This window comes from Amblyomma maculatum, chromosome 2 (genome assembly GCF_055883805.1).
Source record: "Amblyomma maculatum isolate TAMU_Amacu chromosome 2, ASM5588380v1, whole genome shotgun sequence".
In the NCBI taxonomy this organism is placed as follows: domain Eukaryota; kingdom Metazoa; phylum Arthropoda; class Arachnida; order Ixodida; family Ixodidae; genus Amblyomma; species Amblyomma maculatum.
The window spans coordinates 185,161,413-185,177,444 of record NC_139345.1 but is presented as its reverse complement, the minus strand read 5'-3'; the positions used below and the strand labels follow the sequence as shown (position 1 = coordinate 185,177,444).

Genomic DNA, 16,032 nt, shown 5'->3' with positions numbered 1-16,032 from the left:
CTTCTGTGTAAACGTGGCGCTCGCTTCTCGAGCGACCGTCCGTTTTCGTATTCTGACAGCTTACGGTTGCGTCTGTGCCGTCCCATCGGTAATGCGCTGAGCAGGGAAGTCATAAACCTTCGCCCGTTATTGGTCTGAGCTGACAGGTTAAACGACGACGCGGTTGCTCTCCGCAGTCTCCGCGTCGCCGGCACGCCAGACTTGTACGGATCTGTTTTTGAAACTGAAACAACGTGTGCTACACGTAAGACGACCCTGGGTTTCCCACGCGGCTGCAACAGCGGCCAGCACACTCCTCCGGTCGCACAGGCCAAAGGTCACTGCAGCGTGCACATTTGCAGGCCCCTTAAGTGGTACGAGCGGCAGATGCGGCGCAGGTTGTTTTCCCCGAGAGTCATAATTCTCGCGTCTGGCGCCGAGATGCCTATTTTGTCTCACGGTCCGACCAAAACCTCCCAAGGTCTCAGCCCCGAACTCCCGGTCAAATAACCTTTCCTCGCGTATTTCAAGTTCAACGGGCGCCCGGACGCGTCTCATAAAAAACCCCTGACAACAAAGTTAACAACCAGAAAGAAAAGACAAACAGAACAAGCGAGCCGGCTGTTTTGGAGTGCTCCCCTCCTCCACAACGGCCCAGCGACATAGCACTCCGGTTAGCACAATAAATTCGGCCGCCTTTCCAATGTGACAATCGTTGCCAGCCACGGCATGCCGGTGGCTGAAGATATCGTTTTTATGGCCAGGAGGGTAGTACGCTAGAGGTTGTATACTCAAAGGCAAATACAAAGTTTGAGCTAATGATGTCGCACCCTTATTTCCGACAGCTTCCATTCTATGAGAATGAAGTGCCTCGTGATGCGCCTCGTCGTGCGTATGTAGACTCCTCTCTGCCTCACAGAGATTTTGCTGTGAGGTACCAGAGCCGCCAGCCAGCGATGTGCTACGGCTGTGTGCGCAGCGGATGCATCTCCCGCATTTGCCCGTGTCGCCTAATTTCTCGATCCCCTGTGGAACCAGTACTATGCTTCAGGAATGATGACCAGTGGGTTCAAGCACCCGCTACCTTCTATCGGTCTCCTTCTCTCCCTTCTCTCTCCAACGAGGTGTGCGCAGTGACTCTTCCCTGCCGTAGCAACAAGGCCCTTCGCGATGCCCATGTTGCCGCTCTGTTTCTCCACCGCTGAAAATCTAAATGGTGCGAAACATGGAAGGTACAGTCACCGGACGGTGAATTTCATGAATCTCTCTGCCTATCGCCATGGCAGAAATAAAGTGTCTGTGTGTGGACAATGTTAAAATGAACGCTTTGGTTGAAACTGGTGCCGCTTTTCAGTTATGAGCTTTTCACTTAAGAACTGCCTTCCGAAAGAAAGTTATATTTGTGCGGTACAAAAAAGCGATTTTTGCAGATTTGTTGTGAAGCTTTAGTTCAGTTGGCTTGTGCTGAGCATCACTTGTGCTAGATGACGAGTACTACTGGGGCCAGCTCCCGCGACGGTTCCGTTCGGGAACTGGTTCCTTTCGCCGCTCCTAATTGGTTGCTGCGTCACGTCCGGCGCGACCCCCAAAACTTCCGGAGGCGGCTCCACGTTTTTCGCCTACGTCACGGAGCGGCACGGGGCGGGGCCACCGCTCCGAAAGGAACCTTTTTGCCGGCCGGCGCAGGAACCGCGACGAGTTGGTCTGCTTCGAGATGGAACCGCTCTGCGCTCGCTGTGGCGCCTCATGGCCGTAGTCGAGCGACGGCGCGCGCCGCGCAGCTGCTTGAGTACGGCCGTGGTATCCTTTTTGTATGTGTGTGTGTGTGTGTGTGTTTTTGGGCAGCGCTTTGCGGGTTTAGTAAACCGACGCAGTAAAAAAAAAGAAAAACGAGACAACGCCTTCTACATGTCTCAGGAGGTTTTGCGGCAACACTGGCTAAGGCTGCGTGCCGATCGCGAAGCGAAGTGGGGACGAAGGGGTATGCCGGGCTGCCGTCAGAAGCAAAGGTGCTCTACGCGCTTCGATCGCTACTTTGCGATCGGGAGCTCTTGGCCAACATCAGTGCGACCATTTGAATCCGGCAGTCGTAGAGACAAATAATTCGCGTCCGTAAGTGCGGGCTGAGTTTTCCCTCCTTCTAAATCAGCGGAAGGGGAGCAGACGGTGGCTGACTGGGTCGAGTGCAGTCGGATTCCATGTGTCATCGGCTGCGTCCTACATTGACAGCTATTCACGGAAAGGTCGCGCATACTCACGACGCTTGAGCGGCCGATAAGGCTACGGACGCTGCCCCGCTACATAGGCAGGCGCGGACGCGCCGGCGCGGTGCCGGTATCAAGCAGCTCGTTCGTACTCGCAACGGCGGCAGCAGCTCCTCCGTCAAAGAGCTAGCGTGATTCGGACTGCATACTACGGGCGTTGTAGACATCGTTATTGGGATATTTGCCACTCTGTGCGAAAGGCAGAACTTACAAAAACTTCACAGCGAGCGAGAAAGCAGACGACGCCGCCGCGCGTGCAACACCATCTAGCGGCGAAGAAGGGTACTCATGAGCCAAGATAAATTGCTTGGCAGTTGTTAACAGGATGCTTCTAAGAATATTTCAGTCTATTATTCACTAGTTTACATTACTATGTAATTATTAGATTTATTTCGTGCTTAACACCACTTTGGTACAAGTATTTGGTACCAGAAAAATCCACATGCTCGTGATGGACACGCCTACCATCTGGGGCCATCGCTGATTGGCCGCTGTCTTTCCCGTCCTCGCCGTGAGGTAGCGCCCGCTGCCTTGCTGACGTCAAATTGACGTCATCTTGAAAGAGAACGGTTTCCGAAAGGAACCTCCGCTGGATACGGCCCCTGAACAGAAGTCGTTGTATTGAGATGTGCCACGCATGACGTGTTTTTGGTTGTTGGCTTCTTGCGCGAGTGCAGTGCAACTCTACATTTTGGTACCGATGAAATTTCTTTGAAGCCGAACATTACTCCCGCATTAGTAGTTAACATGTCCCTCTGTCATGAAGGGGTTCTCCTTGAAGGAAGATGTGCTGCTGCTTGCGATGACGACAATTTGTGCCCATGAAATCATCCGCATATTTCGTGGTCAAACAGAAGCCAAAAGCCTCGGCCTGAGTGAAAAAAAAATATTTTGGTGCCTCGCGTTTTTGTCAAGCCAGTAAATGGTCGCGAACACTTCTGGACTGTCAACCTATCAGAAGAGCCTTTTCTTCTTCCTTCTGGTTTAGCACTCACGAGATTTAAGAACCATGTTCCCCAAACTGCTGGAATCCTTTCTAATTGCAGAGGAGCTGCGAAAGGGGAGTCGGAACATTGCTCTGAGTTTGAGCGCATAGTTGACAAATCGCTCCGGTATAGTGACCGCTTTACGCTGCAAGATATTTGGACCATTCATACCCGAGTATTTGACTTTGACTCAACGGATCGGGTAGCCATTTGCAAGCCTCTCGAGTAGAGCAGAAAATTAGCGCAGGAAACGCACGCTCTGTTCGCCAAGAGCATTACTGAGTCTTCCCGGCAGGGCGTAAGAAAATGAAGAACAGGTAGACGAAATGCAGCAGAAAAGAGTCGCCGGAGGACCTTCCAGTCTATGGGCCGCACCGGTGATCTTAGTGCGAGAAAAAGACAGTTCTTGGTGATTCTGCTTAGACTGCCGTCGTTTAAGTGTGGTATCAAATAAATACGTATACCTATCACCTAGCATTAACGACGCAGTCCATTGTATGCATCCGGCGTCATATCATTTCGTTTGTTTCAATCTGGGTATTGGCAAGTCCCTCTGCACCCATCCAACCGTAACAAGACTGATTTCCTAGCACCAGATGGACTATACGAATTTAATGCAGCTCTCCCGCGACATTCGAGCGATTTATAGACACTGTCCATTGGGGCCTAAAATAGGAAATATGCATGTGGACCAGAATGATGCTATCATTTCCCGCAACACCTTCCAAGATCATAACGTGAGGCTCGAAACTGTTCATGAATGTATCGGCATGGAATTCATTTTGAACTCAAAGAAGTGCCATTTTGGAGACAGAGAAACACTAGTTCTTGGCTTCCTCGACAATAAGGACAGTATTATGCCGGATCCGCAGAAGATCGCTGCAGTACGAGATTTCGAAACTGCACACAATCTGAAAATTCTTTTGAATTTGCTCGGACTATTTTCTGATTTTCGTCTCTTCATTGCTGCCTTGTGTAAATTGCCCACTCCAACACTTCTCTCTTGCACATGAATCGCATTATCTGTGGATCCCCGAATGCGAATTCTCCTTCAACCTGCTCAACTCTTCTCTAACTTCAGCACCACTCCTGCGCCACTTTGACTCTTCAGCTGTGACGGAGATTCACACTGACGCCCGTAGCGTCGGTCTTCTAGCGCTACATATTGGGGCATAGTAAGCTGTTGCCTGCGGCAGTCGCACGTTAACAAAATGTGAGCACAAATACACAGCCACCGAATTGGACTGTCGCAGTTGTGTTCGCTGTGTACAATTTCCATCCGTCCCAATGTGGACGCTACTTCAGTATATTTACTGGCTATCAGTCTCTATGCTGGCTAATCGGACTTCGCGATCAATCTGGTGATCTGGAGCGCTGGGCATTTCGCCTACGAAGAATATAACTTCGGTGTCGCGCACGAAAGCATACGAAATAACAGTGATGAAGACTGTCACGTCATCCACTGCCGACTTCAATCAACGTTGGAGACGGTCTCGAAGGGTGTTATTGTCGTTCGCACCGGCATTTTCTAGTAGAGCAACGCAGCGACCTCTCACTGCAACCTCTTATAGAAGAGCCAGAACGAAGAGCACATTCAACATAATTTACTATCAAAGATGGTATTTTCTTCAAGAACTATTCAGTCGACGCGGATGCCCTGCTTTTGGTCGTCCCAAAAACTTTTGCACGCTATGCACAGTGACATCGAATCTGGAAATCTAGGCATCTCTCGTACCCTGCACCGAATTCGCTAGCGTATTTGTTCGCCGCAAGTCTATAAGACAACCAAGCAACATGTGAACAATGCTAACGGCTTAAGACATGCAACACCATGCCAGCCGCTTCTCTGCAGCCCATGAAACCATCCACTTTACATTTTTAAAAGATTGGAATTCACCTGCTGGGTCCTTTTCAAAACACTTTAGAGGGCCGCCGCTGGGCTATGGTCTACGTGGGCTACCTCACCAGATACGCGGAGGCTGCAGCTCTCGTTACCGCAAAGGTTATGTTTCGTACTTCCTTCTAAACACTTTTAATCTTCGCCATGGCGTACCCCGTGTTATAGCAAGTAATCGTGGACGGAAATTTATCGCTGTTGTCATAGAAGAAATGCTCCGGCTTTCTGAATCATGCTGCAGACCCCCACACCTTATCACTTGCAGACAAACAGTTTCACCGAATGCACCAACACTGTTATTCGTGTAAGTCTCATTTGACTATAGCAACTGGGACACAGTTGTACCACATGGGGCGTACGCTTGCAACAGCACAAATAGTGAGGCGACCAGGTATTCCCCTATTTGTTATATGCCAGAATTCCCCGAGTTTTCCTTAATACCATCTTCCCGTTTTCCCCCAGCGACAACGCGTCATCTGGCCGGAAACGCTGCCATCGTCGATCTGCCTAATTTTCTCGACCGTCTGTTCCCGTGGCAATCGTTTCGCCGCGTAGCCGCTTACTAAGGAGGAAGAAGAGAGGGATGCGCTCTGACTGAACTGGGCTCGGCGACGCTTGCAACCAGCTTTCACCCGTAACACAGCCATTTCATCCGCTTCAATATATTCATACGTGTATGTATATATATATATATATATATATATATATATATATATATATATATATATATATATATATATAAACAGAATGTCACGCAACTCTCCTCAGTATTTTATTCTAACAACAGTTTAGGACGGTGATAATCGGCAATATTGTGTTACATCCTGTTTGATGTTGACCTTGGCCCATTAGTCAGAAGCAAACAACCTCTCTCTCTCTCTCTCTCTCTCTCTCTCTATATATATATATATATATATATATATATATATATATATATATATATATATGTATATATATATAAACAGAATGTCACGCGACTTTCCTGATTATTTTATTCTAACAACAGTTTAGTCTCTCTCTCTCTCTCTCTCTATATATATACGGGGGTCTTGGTTCTGGCAGTCATGAAGCCATAGGTAGTGTAAGAGAGTTCTAGCACAGCTTTCGCCCTAGCTCTTGATCACGTTCTACGTGGCGCTAGCGGTAACACAGGACGTTCCACGTCCGCCGCTATGGTTGAGGGGGGCGCTGGTGAACACTCTCAAGGTTTGTATACAGACAACATTAATACCCGAGAAAGTAGTAGGGGGACATCGGCCGATGTAGCTCAGTTGGAAGAGCACCGGAAGCGATATTCGGAGGTCGTGGGTTCGGTCCCCACCATCGGTACGTTGTTTTTCTTCTACTCTGTGTTTAATTATCTTTCCCTTAAGCAGATTACTTTACTCATTTCTGCGATTATTTAAGGAAAATTAAAAAAAAAGACATAACACATAATCCCCAATGCATTCCTTGGCCTCGCCGACTGTTGGCTTCTGTCCTTCACACACACACACACACACACACACAGACATATATATATATATATATATATATATATATATATATATATATATGTGTGTGTGTGTGTGTGTGTGTGTGTGTGTGTGTGTGTGTGTGTGTGTGTGTGTGTGTGTGTGTGTGTGTGTGTGTGTGTGTGTGTGTGTGTGTGTGTGTGTGTGTGTGTGTGTGTGTGTGTGTGTGTGTGTGTGTGTGTGTGTGTGTGTGTGTGTGTGTGTGTGTGTGTGTACAGCCACTTTTCTTGGTACAGTTCTAATAAAATATTGAAATTGATCTGTATGCTAATTTTTTACTAACAAGGTTTTCTTTTGACTTCGCACAGTTCTCAAAAATGCCCTATTTTCAAGCCTACAATATTGTATCGCTGTATTATCCTCCTATATATAGTCATCTCTCTTACTGCTTATCTTCCTGGTGTAAAACATTTTATGCACATTTAGATCGCACTCACCGCCTTCCAAACCAAGCAGATGGACTAACGACATTTAGCTCATTACTTCGCCCCACAGACCCAAATTACTGCTAGCTAGACGACTTACCCTTAGGCCCAGTGTTTCTTTCAAGCTTTCGCTCATCATATACCGATTAACAGCCGCAACGTTCAGGCTGAAAGTTGCGATTGGGGAGTTAAAGAATAAAAACATAACGCCAGATTTTCCGAGCGCTATAATTTTCCTGTTCCCAAGGTTAAAACAAAGGCAAATTACCCCTGGATCTGCCGGCATATTAATGTGGAACATTTTGCCAGTTAAAATTAAATAATCGTGTGATTTACATTGTCCATACCCGTATTATGCACCATTATATGATTATATCATTTGATGCCTAATGTACTAATCAATGAGCTATTCGCTTCGTTAGGGCTACTTTCTTAGCTACTGTTAATTTATTATGTTTATACTTGTGTTCTGTGGCCGCTGTTTCCTGCTATTCCTGTTACATTGTCTGTTCATAGTGTTCGGAGCCACCTCCCCCTCCCCGGCTGATTTTACTTTGGGGCTGCTGGTGTAACCATGTAACAAACGTCATCGTACGTTTTATGAATAAATAAAGGAGATGTAAATTAAAATATTTTCTGCCTAAACCCTTTGTGTGAACTCGTGGGTAAGCTGTTTTGTTTACTTGCGCTCTTGCATACTAGAAAATTTATTTATTTACAAATGACAAGACATCGTGTTCTAATTTATGGAAGAATCAGTAATTAAATATGAAACGCATCCTAAGCACGATTAGCTAACGTGCGAAAAGGTAAGAGCTCGAACCTCTATCCGACATGAACGCATTTTTATGCCAACATTACCTTCGCTGGTGAGCAAATTTAGTGCGATATATATCACATATTTCAGGGAAGCCAAGCAATGATTAAGAAAATAAGTTTCTTGAAGGAAAGTACAGCTTTTTTGCGGCAAAGCATTGTCAATATTTTGATGGGCGTAAACGAATGGTCGAGCTATGTTACCTATCAAAATGATTATTCAAATTCTAATAACTATCATTTTAACTATTACTGATAGGCACATGATTGCAATAATAGTCATATAAATGTTTATAATTTCAAATCCGCGCTTCTCCTTGGTGTCATAGATCCGAAAAAATTGGCCATTTTTGTGTATTTCGAAGATCACGTGCGGGCTGTTCATGAAATCATGTCACTTTGTCCTGCGGCCTGTACTGCCCTTCTAGTCTCGCCGGGGTGGCGCAATCGTTATCGCGCTCGACTACTGTGTCCAAGAAAGCGGGATCGAATGCCGGCCTCGGCGGCCGCTTTTCGCTGGAGGCGAAAAGCAAGGCACGCGTGTTCTGTGCAATGTCAGTGCACGTTAAAAAACCCCAGGTGGCCGAAATTTCTGAAGTCCTCTACTACGGCGTGTCTCACAGCCTGAGTCGCATTGGGACGTTAAACCCCACAAACCATTGTACTGACTCATTCAGGCTAGAACACCGTGACAACGTGCTCGCCGATGGAATGTGATCAGGGGTTCCAGAGGCACCTGCGGCACTAGACGTTTTGCTGATGTGCGTGAGACTGATAATCTGGAAACGCCTACATCATATGCAACACAACGTAAAGCAGCGCAAAATAGACGAAACGCGAACAAAAGCAGCGGAGGCAGATTGGAAAATATCTCGGAGTGGTCGCTTTCCAAGTGACGAGAAACTGAAGCGAACGTATGTGGATCAAGAAACACAGAACAAAAGGGGACGCGCAAGAAAGGGTGACAAATATCACTCACACAGGACCATGGGGGATGGTTGGTCACATAATAATGAGAAGGGGGTCTGGGAAATGTTTGAACAAGACAAGACAGCTATATGCAAAAAGAGCACCACATGTATAGCTGAAACGCCGGTTGTACGACAAAGGCGAGGAAAACTAAAATCATGGACTCATGTGCGTACCACTCAGAAATGGTATGACGTAAGACGCAAATATCAAAAGCATACGAATTAAACTACGGAGTGAAAATTATTAAAATAAAAAATAATCAGAAAGTACAAAAACGAAAGAAACGACAGTCAATGACGTGAAGAAATTGAGACAAAATAAACACCCGCAGGGAAAAGGGCGACGTCGGTCAACGAAATAAAGCCGATGAACGGAGAGGCGACGGAAAATGTGGCGAAAAAATTAAAATATATTAACAAAACTTTCAGCGCCTTCTAAGCAGATGGGATTCGAGTTTATGGAACGCGGACATGTCCGCGGCTGTTGAAGGCCACTTTTAAAGCAATGAATTTGTGGATGTTTTTACTGTGTTTATTAAGGAAGCAGAGGAATTCGACTTCGTCGACGCAGTTGTACGAGGATTCACATCCCGGCGCACATCTTGCCGTAAATTCGAAAGAAAATTCACTTGCTTTGCGAGAACAGGACCGGTGCACCTCGACGCCAAAGACGTGCAGAAGTTTTAAGCAAAGAGTTCGAAATTCTCGTTTTGTCCTATGTGAACATAAAGCCACAGGTCACCCTCAGAGAAATCGGTCATACATTAGGAAAATTCTCAAATCTGCACAAGCGAAAAGCTCGATCTGCCGATGCTTTGTTACAAAAAAGGTCAATGATTTCAATTCATGCTTTCGACATTTTATAATGGACAGGATTGAACTTAGATAATCTAACATCTCCAAGCCACAAACAATGTACTCAGGTCAAGAAAAACGTTCGCCAAGTGCGGCCGCCAGTAATTCACACAGATACCAAGGCGGCAGCGCGTGCTATCGAGAACTAGGGCGGGAAATAGGAATCGATATGACAGAGCCCTTGAGGGACGCATTCTTGTGGCTGTGCTCTATTCCCGCACCGGTTCCGCGGGTTCGAACTCAGGCGGCGCGACGACCCAAAGCTTTTACCCTATAGTGACGATCAGATTTGAAGCTTCAATGCATAAAAATCGGTTACGGGAATTACTAATCCCCGCTTGCAGTTAGGTACCTTTCGGCTATAGTTGAAAAGTGAACTTTATTATCTTTTTCTGATAACAATAATACACCTATTGTTTTTCACGTCCACGAAGACGGATGTTATTATGGCTCTAGAAACTTCCGTTCATGTAGTTCTCTTCACTATAAAAGCACACTTTATTGCAATTTGCGATTATTTTGCTTTAAATACATGGGAAATTATGGGTTGCTGGTTCGAAGCATTCCTGTTTGAGACAGATGCCATTTCGTACTGAAAGATTTCAGCAAGCGGCGCTGCCCCATGCGACCCTATACCTCGCTTTTACCTCGCAAACATGGAAGGCAGCGAAATGAATGCCTGCCGGCTGACTAGGAAAAAATAATACTAAGTAATGTACTTGTTATTCACATACATTCACATACAGTCGAATTTTGTGTTCTTTTCAGGGCTACAGACCAAGCGAAAAATATATCGCTACCCAAGGTACGAGTTTCAACCTTATTCTGGACAGAAATTTCATATGTGCGAGGCGACCTTATTTAGTTTCTGCACAAAATCCTGCAATTGAAGGTTTACTCGTGCTTCTAACATATTTCGCTCAAAAACACGCTCTGCTTGAGAGCTCTGTTCGAAGTAGAAGAAAGGATAGGACAGGAAATGCGTTAGTTTCGCTAGGAGGGTCTAGTGGTAGTAGCAGAAGAGTTCCATCTTCCGCCTTCTCACAGGGTCGGTGCCCCTATTCCAGGGCTCCGCTGAGCTTCGCTGCTCGCTGGGCGTGCTGGATTAGACCTAGTTGGCAGCAGAAGAAAGCTCCCTCCAGCCTGTTTACGTAGCCTTTTCCCTCCATTTCTATAGCACGCTGTGTTAAACTAGTCTATGATGCGCAAATGGTGAGAGGGATGTTTTTAATTGTTGTGTTTTTGCCATGACAGAATAACTTATATAATACAGCTTTCTGATGTTTTGATGCTTTACATTCACAGTGTCGTGTAACGTAACCAGATGTGCACTTGTTTATAACCAATGGTACACCGAAAGTCGGGACATTTTCTCATAAATATTTCTTGAACGAAATTTTATAGCCTTTTTACAACTCCATGATAGCATAATAAAGAGGGACATCTGAAGAGAAGAGCTTTTCTGCAACGGTTATGTCTCGCAGTGGGACTTCAGGATAGAACCCTATAAACGCAGCTGTTCCGTTGTCAGGCTTCTTAATTTTTAGTATTCATGTTTCAAACGCCTCATTTTGGTTTTATCTGGAATTGCGACCGGCTTTTTGTGATCACAGAACAAAGTTTACAAACAAACATTTGCTACTACTTGGGAGCTTAGACCAGATCTCTCAGTATGACTATTGGAGGTGTTATGCAATATCGCTCATTTACCTCACAGTTGTTTTCAAAAGTGCAGATCACAAAATATCCGTACTAGTTAAACTGCCCACTTCGAGCGCAGAAAAAAAATATTTCATTCTCATCAACATGGCCATAACATTACTCTATTCTACAGTGTCTTAAGACATAAAAAGTGTCTCAGAATCCTGGACGTGGTTAGCACAACATTAGCTACTCTATATTTGAATAAATATTTTATTAGCTCCTTTTTGCTTTTTGCGGCGTGTAAAATCATTATTTTCTCGGCAAGAAGTTCTCCATAATCTCTGATGCAAATGGCCTAAGTACCAACATGTACACAACCCTATGTTCTCTTTGCTCTTCTTATTCACCAGCCCCTCTTCAGAGCACTGTGGAGGATTTTTGGCGCATGGTTTGGGAGCAGCACAGCAGCCTCATCGTGATGCTAAACGACGTCCTTGAAAATGGCAAGGTATGTGAAGTATTCAATTATTTACAACTAAAGACCGTTTAAAAACTGTTTAGCTGCATTTCAGTTAGGAACGGTTTGAGCAAAACAAATAGGAATAAAATTAGCATAATTTTAAATTCTGCGCAAAGGAAGCATCACGCGTTTCAACCAGATAAGAAGTGATCGAGGATGCGCCCGGAATTATAATAATATTGCTTTGATAGCATGCCGTATGTCGGTATGGTGTTCCGGATATAAGACAATTAAGTTTTCCTGATGCGATCATGTAATGTTAATCATCGTCCCATGCGGTGCTTACCTTATCTTTCAACATGTCTCAAGCTGCTACAGTTCCTGCGATTATTATGTGTTTGGAATAAAACATAGGTCACTACGACAAACATACTCGTGTGGATATTCTGGTGATAAATGCGCATATAAGTCTTCAATTAAATTTAGTCGATTTCTTTCCTATTTACAAGCGCATTTCTTTCTGAAGGCTACAAGACATTTATGCTTCCAAACTAGAATGCGCCCGTTAGTTTTGGGACGTGGCAGACAAAAAATAACGTCCCTGTGCCGAATCAACCCAGAAAGCTCAGAGACGCCAGAGCAGGTTGATGGCATGGCGACACTGCCAAGCTGCGCGTTATATCAAACAGCTTGTACGGGTTTTCATTATCGTTTTGTTTATTTTGCTTACCACTGACTTACTTTATTTCAGGAAATATGTCCGAAATATTGGCCTGAAGACGAAAATGATTACGGAGAGGTGCACGTCTCCTTGGTTGACGCATGGCGGCGGAAGGGTTTCGTGGAACGTGAACTTTTATTAACCATTGTAAGCTTATATACATTCTTGCCTCTAAACCATGTATGATCAAAATCACATGTCGTGTCGCATGCTACACTGCAGGCGCTTTAGTAAAAGCGTCCCTTCATGCTTGCAATTTTATAGTTTGTAAAAACTATTGGAATGGTACAAAATTTTTATGTAATTGCTTTCAGCACTGGAGGAGAGTATTGTGCTATCTCATTTTACCCAAGAGCGTACTGATAGCGTGTAGATTATGTGTTCTATTTCATGCGATAGCATTTCTTGCCTCAACCCGCCGTGGTGGTGCAGTGGTTAGGGCGCTCGACTACTGCGCCCAAGGATGAGGGATAAAATCCCGGCATCGCCGGCCGCTTTACGATGGAAGCGAAAAGCAGGGCGCCCGTGCGCTGTGCGATGTCAGTGCACGTTGAAGAACCCCAGGTGGTTGAAATTTCCTGAGTCCTCACCTGCGGCGTCGCTCATAGCCTGAGTCGCTTTGGTAGTTTAAGCTCCCAAACCGAAGAGTGTTAAACCCCCAAATCATTTATTGCCTCAAGTGTGGCATGCACAGGAATTGCGAACAAAACGTGCCAGCAGAGGATGTCCGCAGAACCTGACATTTTGGAAAAATAAAAGCTGCCGCGATTTGGTTTCTTACACGCGCCAGAACGAATAGATGAGCTTCCCTGACCCAGGCACGAGAACACTATACGCTGTCGCCGCAGCCGATCATACCTAGTTTAAACAGCAATACACTTTCGCTCTGTAAAGTAAACATCGTCCTCTGCTTCAAGTTTCATCGGCGCCGCGCCTTATATAAACTAGACAATTGCGCAGCACAAAGACGTCATCTGGGCGAGTGTGGGCGAAGTCCACGAGTGCATCGTCAGGAGAATCCGCCAGGTGGCGTAACGGAGCTATGTAAAGCTTTCCTATTTGCCCACGTAAGAAGACCTATGTGCACCTATTGGATTTTCTCGGTATATATATTTCATTTGTTGATTAAGAGTTACAGTTTAAGCTTGCTAGGAGAGGACTTCACGCGCTCTTTAAAGCAATGTCCTCTAATCTCACACAGCTTTCCTACGTCTGACCGCCTTAAAGCTTCCTGTTCAAACTACTGATGGCTCAGACAGCATAAAGCAGAGTATTCAAAAAGGTTTGGAACTTTATGGCTAATTTACACCATTACAAAAATGCGGGGAAACGCTGTAAGGCACTACGGGCTGGCACGTTCTCTTAACGACGAACATTACCACCGCAGTTAGCAATTGCAACTGCCATGCCACTCATCAGACCAACTTGGTGGTCATCTGGCCGTGTTTTCGGCATCACTTAAGGAAATGGCAAAATAGTTTATCCGCGGAAGCAGTAAGTACTGCAGGCCGAAGCACGTGAAAGTAGCCAGCTCCGAAGCGGTTATTGATGTTCACATCGAAGAAGCTTGTTTATTATTCTCCCTCGTCGTACCAACCTGGGCAGTTTACAGGAAGACTGGCATTGGCACTCGCGAAAGCAATACGCACTTTCCGTTGAGAAACTCTGTCTGCGCGCTCCCAGTCGAAAAAAGCGGCTAATTTTCTTTTGTCACAACAGAATTTCTGTGCAGTTTTTGACAGTGAACCTGCTGTGACAACAGAAATTTCGGTTGTAACGTCCTAAACTTCGACCGTTAGGAGAGAAAAGTACTACAGAACGTCAGACTACAGAAAAGTACAACAGAAATAACTACAGACCTATAGAAAGGAACTACAAAACGACAGAATATTCTGACGTTTACGACAGAACTACAGAATATTTCGTCGTATCTTGACACCCTTCTGTAGTTTTCTTCGAGTGCGCTTGTTAGCTATTTTTCCGCGAAGTACCCGTTATTCGTATATCACTTATACCGAGCAGTTCGTTGTAGACAGGACTCTTCGAAAAGAAGTTATTGCTTTGGTAGCTCGGGGTTACGGTATCGGACAATTAACTAAAGAAAACGGTAAGAGCTATTTTCTCACTAGGGAGATGGAGCACTAGCGGTGGGTCTTTTTGCTGAGCGAAAGTTCGCGACTGGACGACCGCCTAAACCACTTGTTTTCCTGGCCAAATCATTTTCACTGATGAGCTGCTCTACAAACGATTGTACATGCCCACACTGCTCGGCTGCTATTGTCATCTGCGTCATCAAACCCATGTTTTAAGTGGTGTAATAACCCTTCCAGAAAATTCAAACTCAAGCCCCACTTAGGTGTGTTTTTATTGTCCAGCTTAGACGTGGCTCGTTAATTGCGGCGCTCCCTATCTGGATGCATGGACTATAAAAATCTAGACAGTAGATGTTGCGTCCATTCTCTCATATTTAAGGAAATCTGGGTATGAGAAATTCACTCTAAACGTTTTTTGTGATTTTTTATATTCCAGCTTAATTCACCAAGGATATTAAATGCCATTTATCAATACGTTGCCGGGCTAGTGTTCATGCGTCGCACATTGGTATCACGGTTATCGTACTGCTTCAATGAAATACTCTGCTGCTAGTAAAAAAGCAAGTAATGTTTTGTTTAAAGCTTACCAAATGCTCCGAAAACGATAGCTGTTTTTCTCAATTTCAGGGCACAGAGTCCCGAGCGGTGACGCATTTCCAGCTCAGCGCATGGTCTGTAGACGGCATTCCGAACAGTGCCGAATCCGTCAAGTTCCTCTTGCTAAGGATAGACGAGTTGAGAGCGGACGGTCCTCCAGTGGTACACTGCAGGTGAGTGCGCAGTATTGCGATCAAGTTAACAGCCTCTATTTCAGTTCATATGCAAATGATGCACTAAAGAAGATGCAGGAACAGTTGCGAAATAGCAACACTGAATTTCCTTGGCTTACGCCTCAGCTGAAGCCTCGTGTACTTCTCTCGTGCTAATTTCCGCTTAACCTTACCTAACAAATACTCCGAATAGTGAGATATAACGTATCCGATACACACTAGTGTAGGCGTAAGCCAGATTGCCTGACGCCTACCGTCCGCGCTTGTGCAGTAGCTTTACTTGACCCTTCCCCTCTTACTGTTTCTGTGAAGTCGGCCTGCGGCAATCCGCTCTAGGTCCACTTTAACACGTATCCGTTATGCTACGTCTCGTTAATCACAGTATCGGTATAGACGAATCTAGTAGTGCTTCAAAATTCTAGAAGCTTGCACAATTTGATTAATTAAAGAGTGAAAATAAATTTGCAATTAGCTAATATTGTTAATGAGTCTAGAAATTCTACACGAATTTGTGCATTCCTTGAGGAAATAGGAGGATGAAAAAACCATGAGAGAAGCAGCGATGGCAAGAAACGGCATATCCTGCGACTAACGAAGGATGAATTAAGGAATCCTTTAAAGGCATTGCAGAGGAGCA

At 45.2% G+C, this 16,032-nt stretch overlaps 1 protein-coding gene across 1 annotated transcript in view; it reads left to right on the top strand.

Annotated features, from left to right (window-relative positions):
* The window catches only part of LOC146200598 (receptor-type tyrosine-protein phosphatase epsilon-like), a 169,194-nt gene that overhangs the window by 81,343 nt on the left and 71,819 nt on the right, over nucleotides 1-16,032 (top strand). Inside the window, exons 10-13 of the mRNA XM_084595572.1 lie at nucleotides 10,476-10,512; nucleotides 11,762-11,859; nucleotides 12,563-12,679; nucleotides 15,253-15,395. Of these exons, the coding sequence (XP_084451698.1) occupies nucleotides 10,476-10,512; nucleotides 11,762-11,859; nucleotides 12,563-12,679; nucleotides 15,253-15,395 (395 nt within the window). The remainder of the gene's footprint in view (nucleotides 1-10,475; nucleotides 10,513-11,761; nucleotides 11,860-12,562; nucleotides 12,680-15,252; nucleotides 15,396-16,032) is intronic.